The sequence below is a fragment of the Leptonychotes weddellii genome, chromosome 10 (genome assembly GCF_054177405.1).
Source record: "Leptonychotes weddellii isolate Sample4059 chromosome 10, ASM5417740v2, whole genome shotgun sequence".
Lineage (NCBI taxonomy): Eukaryota > Metazoa > Chordata > Mammalia > Carnivora > Phocidae > Leptonychotes > Leptonychotes weddellii.
In genome coordinates, this window is record NC_138378.1 from 105,537,933 (window position 1) to 105,544,478 (window position 6,546).

The window sequence follows — 6,546 nt, forward strand, 5'->3', positions numbered from 1 at the left end:
CAGGAAGTGAGTCCCAGGGTGAGAGGAGGCCATGTGGTCCCCAGGCAGGAAGTTAGTGACAGCAGAGTTGTCTCAAGCAGCTTTGTGGGCTGGGAGCCTGCTCCAACTTGAGGTGTCTTTGGGGCAGCAAGTGGCCAGAAGGTAAAAGGACACGGCCGTGGTAAGAGCTTGACTCTGACCTGAATTCCCCAGCCCACCTCCCTGGCAGAGGCACGATCAGAGCTCTCTGATGCCCAGCACAGCTGAACATCGGGGTGGCTGTGGGGGCCTGGGCATGCCCCACTCTGTTTGGGCTGTCTAGAGGTGAGAGGATTTCTACCAGGGAGGGGCGTTCTAGGCCAGGGAACCCTGTCGGCTTGACCTGGGAGGTGGGAAAGGCCATCTCAGTCCTGGACAGAGTGTGTCCCAACACTCAGGGATGGAAGCTAAGGAGAAAGACAGGGCCTACTTGCTCACTCGCATTCCTGTGTCTGACCTCCTGGCCCTGCTGCCTTCAGCCCTCTGTGCCCAAGGCTAGGCCAACAGAGGACTTCTTGCCTCCTTCTCTTGCTCCAGCCCCCACCCCCACCCGCCGAGGACTGCACACCTTTGCAGCTTTCCCTGGGAGCTTCCCTTCCTGGAAGGAGGCCTGCCCCAGGCTGCCCCACTCAGCCAGGAAAACAGCTTGGCAGGCAAGTCCCTCTCCTCGCCCTTAGGCTGCTCTGTGTGCCTGGAACCTTGTCCAGGGAAGACTCTGGTTTTTATTTTGTTTTTATTTCTTTATTTTTGTCCCCAAGGCCCTTGTCCCTATTTGCCACCCTGGGGGTTCCTCAGCAGACAGCAGTGGGCTCAGAGTTGAGGATATAGACCTTAGAGCGGAAGCAGCCTTGGAGATTGCCAGGCTGTGTGGGAGGGAGCCCAGCGTGCTCTGAGGCTGTCAGGGTGTGCCCGAGGGGTACACCTCTTTGGAGGGAATTTGGCCTGTCTACTCACACCTAGGCAGGCCCTCCACCAGCCAGCCCACCTCTGGGACCGCGATCTATAGACATACGCAGGCGCACGGAACTGTAAGTGCACGGGGTTCATTGCAGCAAAAAGCAAATCGGCCCAAAGGCCCACTATTAGGGAACTGTTTGAATAAATTATGGAGCATCCATTCAATAGAATGTTGAGCAGCTGTGAAATAGGAGACAGATCCATATGCACGGGTATGGAGTGATGCCCACTATGCTTGTTAAGTGAAAAAGCAAGTTATAGAACACTGAGTAGCAAGACACCCTATTAGAAAAAAAAATTCTGGATCTGGCTGTGCGTGTGAATCCATGTGTGTAAACATGTAACTCACAGATGATTGTAGACACAGAAACAAAGTCTAGAAAGGATCCTCACCAAACTGTTAATAAGGGTTTACCTATGATTTCAGAGGTGGGGGATTGAAAAAGGAGCTTTAACTTTTCACCACGACTCATTTTTGGTCACCACGACCAAAATAGGTGGAGCAGCCGAGGCACCCTCCTGAGCAGCGCCTTGCTGGGGTGGCAGGCTAGCCACGTGTCTGCCCTTCCCAGAGGCATTCCACGGATGGAGCCAGGTGGGATTGCTGAGGGCAGCCCTGTGCCCATGGGCGTGAGCACGGGGGACGCTTGCCTCTTCCTCCGCAAGAGAGCACCTCCATTCCTCTGAGATGCTCTAGCCTACTTGCCCCCCCGCAGGGCCGAGGACAGAGTGTTCCCCAGGCTCTCATGCCCTCACTCTGTCCTTACAGAGTGTGTGACCTTGAGCAATTCTCTGTGAGCCTCCTCAGGGAGGTTGAGCGGCTCTAAAGGATGGTCATGGTGAGAAGGAGCCTTGCCCACCAGGCAGTGGCATTTACAAAGGACAGTTAGAGGATTACCCTTGATGTGATTCTTATTACCTGGAACTGTAGCAAGTTCTGTTCTTAGACTCTTGGGGATGAAGGGATACATTTCCTTCTGGAAGGGGAACGTGAGACCACATGCCAGGGGGCGCTTACTGTGGACGCTGCAAACTGCTTGTGGGGGCTATGGATCTCCAGGGTCAGGGTGCCGGAGAGACGGGGGGTCCAGAGCTGAAGGAAAGAACTGTGCTGGGCTTTGGGGCCCAACAGAATGCTTATTTGGGAGGCCTCCTTTGACCCCTTTGCTCCAATGTGCAGCTAGTCCCTGTTTGGGTCTGGGCCTTGAGAGGCCAAAAGGAAAGCCGGAGGGATCTGGCAAAAGTCAGATCAGCCCAAAGTTACCAGAATTGATTGGTGGCACTAGAGTCTTCGGAGGAGGGGTTCTGATTTGAAGTAGGGATAGTGTGAAGAATGTTTGTTTTTAAAAAAAAAAAAAAAATTTTTTTTTTTTTTTTTTTTTTTTTTTAAGTAAGCCCAGTGTGAGGCTTGAACTCATAACCAACCCTGAGATCAAGAGTTGCATGCTCTACCAACTGAGCCAGGCAGGCACCCCAGAATGTTTGTTTTCACTTACATATATATGTATTTCTTTCCCCACTTATGTATAGAGGAACGTTTGTTTTTTTTTAATAGGGGCTTCAGAGTAGGCTCGGAGGCCCTATGTCACCTTAGGGAGTGGGGGTGCTAGCTGCCGTGGGTCACAGCTTGGGCATTGAAACCAGGCTGGCAGACCTGCCTGCATTCTTCTGCTTCTTATGCTCGAGTCCACAAACCTGTTGACTTCAGGGAGTCAGGCCCAGAGATCCCTTAAAACTGAGAGCAGAATTGTGTGTATTTGCTTGTGCGGACACTTATGTGAACAAGGTTTTCTGGACAACGGGTGCATAACTTTCACCGGAACTTCAGAGGGGTTAGTGATCCAAAAGAGGCAAGGCCACTGATCTAATTGTCCCCTCCTGTTTCTTCATCTTTCCAGGTGGAAAGCAGTGACACGCCAAAGGACCCTGCAGTGACCTCCAAGTCCCCGTCCATGGCTCAGGACTCAGGCCCCTCAGAGCTGTTACCCAACGGGGACTTGGAGAAGCGGAGTGAGCCCCAGCCAGAGGAGGGGAGCCCCGCTGGAGGGCAGAAGGGCGGGGCCCCAGCAGAGGGAGAGGGTGCGGCTGAGACCCCGCCCGAAGCCTCCAGAGCCGTGGAGAATGGCTGCTGCACCCCCAAGGATGGCCGAGGAGCCCCTGCAGAAGAGAGTGAGTCCTGGGCGCAAGGGGCAGCCTCTTCTGGGATCCCCAGGATTCTCCCAAGGGTTAGAGACTGGGGGCCAGCAGGCCCCAGGAGGCACGGGAGCTGGAGGTCTACTTGCCAAGGCTGTACCCCGGAGTCTGCTGGCTGGCTGCAGCCTGCACACATGTTTTATTTGGCCCATGTAGTGTTTTAAACATTTTCAAAAATTAGTTGCCAGTATTTAAAAATCAAGAAATTTCACATAAAAATCTGGAGTTTTGGCTTCTCGTGGAAAAAAAAAAAAAAAGCTAGATCTGGCAACAGTGGATTTATAGGACGCCAACAGTTGCAGGACTGGGGTGATGGCTGTCCCCCTGCCCGACCCCCCCCACCCCTTCATAGTCTGGTTGTGAGCCTCAGTTTCCTTCAGCCCTCACGTGGCCTGCTTCCTCTTCTACAAGCCCTGCAGCTCCCGGGGACTGCGTGTGTAGCCCCTGGCCTGGGTGCTCCAGGCAGTGGATGCCCTCGGAGCCCTGAAACCCCAGTTAGCCTGCCCCAGCACAGATGTCTCGAACCCACCACAGTTCAGCTGACTCAATTCAAGTGTGGTTGTGACTGAGCAGGGTGGGGGTGGGGCGGAGGGGGGTGGCCAGTTCGCCGCCCCGGCCCAGACCCCTTCCTCCCCAGACTTTCTGGTCTTGCCCTGGAGTCCTGGAAAATTGCCTACTTTTCTCTTTCAGGTTAAGCCAGTGATTTCAGGGCCAACCGAGCTGTAAACATGTTAGTAATGAGGACAACTAGCATTTGTATGGGGCTTCACAGTTTACAGAGCGCTTCCTCATATATTATCACATTTGATCCTCCCGGGGCCCTGCCAGGTTGTTTTGCATATGTGCATTTTAATTCAAAAAGTCTTCCAAGTGCGTCTGATGGAATGAGTAAATCGATTAATTGGCATAACTTATTTTGCATGGATCTAAACCCAATATTCATGCGGGATTGAGAGCATTTCCAGAAAGGAGATTTCCAAATTAAAAAATATATATATTTCATTCATTTATTGTTCAACTAATATTTATGATGTTCCCATTATGTGCAAAGCGCTTTTTAAGGTACTCTGTATTCGCTGTTTTAGTTCTCCAGACAATCTTCTTCAAGAGGTATTGTTATCCTCATTTTAAGGCAGGAAAAACCTGCCACTTAGCGAGATGAAGTGACTTGGTCAGGGCCTCCGAGCCTGTAAGTGGTGGATCCAGGATGCATTCCGTCTTGGTTTCAAAGTTGGTGTGCCCTTCTGCTGTCTCCTTTTATTCTGCAGTGGGACTTGGGGCAGGCTAGCCCGGAACTGCCCAGGGCGTCTGGCCTCACCTGAGTGCCTTGTGGGTAGGTCCTGACACTGGGCGGGAGTGTTCAAGGGGCCGGAGTGGAGGGAAACTGAGGAGGAAAGGGAGAAGAGACCCCATCCCTCCCGCTAAAAAGACCAGGTATTCCAGAGCGGAAACTGGGAGCCTATACGCTCCACCCCCCGCCATGTGCTGATTCTTGGGACCCCACCACGACTGGCAGTAAGCTGCAGTCCTTCCCGCCTGGTGGGATGGAGCCATAGTTCTAAGGCCGCTCTTAACCCTTGAGGGTTTGCTTTCACTTTGGTGTTTCCCTGTCTCCACTTCCGTTTGTTCTCCAGAGTTCCTTCTTCAGTCAGTCAGTAGGTGTATATGAAACATCCATTGTGTGTGTGTGTCAGGATCTGGGCAAACCGTCATGAACAAAATCCTGGTTCTTGCCTTCAAGGACCTCAAAGTCCGCTGGAAAGACAGACGTTAATGAGAAATTCACACTGAAAGGCGTGTGATTATACAGGGAGATAGGTTCTCTAAGAGAAAATAAACACGGTTCTCTGAGGAACTGTGACCAGGGAAACCCCAGGCAGCCTGGCCTGTTCCACGGAAGCGGAAGGATGACTGGGGGTTCACCAGGTGAGGGGTGGTGTGGGAGGGAGTGAAAACAGGTACAGAGGCTCCTGGGTGGGAGGGAGCAGGGCACCCAGAGACCTGACCGAAACCAGTAAGGCTGCAGTGAGAGAGCAAGGAAGAAGGGTGTGAGAGCTGACGGGACCAGGGCAGGCCTTTGAAGACACCCTCGGGCGGGGGGCAGGTGACATGATCTGCTTTGTGTTTTGAAAAAATCACTTTGCTCTCTGGTTCCCAGAGTGGAGCCGAGGGGCTGGGAAGCCGGGTTAGGGGCTGCTGCAGGCATGGTGGAGGGGAGGGCGGCTGTAATGAGGTGGCAGCAGAGGTGGAGAAGCGGGCAAGCGCCAGGAGCCCAAGGGGAAAAGGGAGAGATGGTGTCCAGGTGACTCCTGGGTTTGGGATTTTCCCACATCAGGGGACCTTCCTCAGAATCTTAGTGCTGAGTGTGGCAGGCCAATGCTCCAAGCCTCCCTGACCCCCCAGTAGCCTCGGAGCACTCTTGGGTGCTGGCAGCCTCAGAGCTGGGGGGGGACCCCTGAAGGCCACCATGCATTGCCTGGATGCTGAGACCGGCGAGGTGCTGCCCGGGGGCGTAGGCAGCGGTCTGCTGGGGGCTCGGCCACCTGGCCTTCAGGCAGCCACACAGAACGCGTACGCAGCTGCTTAGTTCCAAGGTGGAAGGAGACTGAGGCCCCAGGGAGGAAATGAGTTGGCCATGGTCTCCCATCTGTTCCCCTCACTCCAGGTCTCCTCTCAGGGGGCCCCATCTGTCTCCCCTGAACCCCTCCCATTAGTTCCTATACAGGAAAAACGGAGGACTTTAAGGCAACATTCCTGTGCACACAGGCGCCCCAGATCCTGATAGTACAGCCAGGAGAAAGAAGGAGGAATGGGGGAGATGATGAGTCATCAGGCCAAGAGCCACCTGGATGGGCAGGTGGCGGCCTCGGGACTGCTTCTGCACTCCTAGCATTAATGCTGCCATGATCCTCATAGAAACGATGGTAATATGGCTTTCTTTTACTGAATATTGACTATGTGTTGACTGTCCTATATCCTCACTACTCAAAGTGGCCCATGGGCCAACAGTGTTGCCTGGTATCACCTCTGAAGTTAGAAATGCCGAATCTCAGGCCCCACCCTAGACCTGTGGAGTCAAAATCTACATTTTAAAGAGATCCTGATTTCGATGCATATTGAAGTTTAAGAAGCCCGGCTCTTTAGTTACACGTTCTCTTGTTTAATCTTTGTGATCATGTGAGGAAGACTCTTATTGTCCCCATTTTTAGATGGGGAGACTGAGGGTTCAGAAAGGTTAAGTTACTTACCCAAGATTATCCAACTAGTAAAGGACCCTTTTCTGCTCAGATGGAACACCCAGTATTGGGTTAGTGACTGCCCTCTGAGGCAAGCCTGGCCTTAGCCTTGTCATGGAGATTTGGGTTCCTTTTAAAGGAA

The 6,546-nt window shown here is 53.0% G+C and overlaps 1 protein-coding gene and 1 long non-coding RNA gene across 3 annotated transcripts in view; one reads left to right on the forward strand and one right to left on the reverse strand.

Moving 5' to 3' along the window:
• Positions 1-6,546, forward strand: part of DNMT3A (DNA methyltransferase 3 alpha) — a 71,115-nt gene that overhangs the window by 24,562 nt on the left and 40,007 nt on the right. For both annotated transcript variants that reach the window (XM_081797104.1, XM_081797103.1), the window contains exon 4: positions 2,874-3,144. In XM_081797104.1, the coding sequence (XP_081653230.1) occupies positions 2,874-3,144 (271 nt within the window). The remainder of the gene's footprint in view (positions 1-2,873; positions 3,145-6,546) is intronic.
• The window catches only part of LOC145715975 (uncharacterized), a 3,420-nt gene continuing 1,039 nt past the window's right edge, over positions 4,166-6,546 (reverse strand). The window contains exon 2 of the long non-coding RNA XR_014138299.1: positions 4,166-4,923. This is a non-coding gene — a long non-coding RNA (uncharacterized LOC145715975). The remainder of the gene's footprint in view (positions 4,924-6,546) is intronic.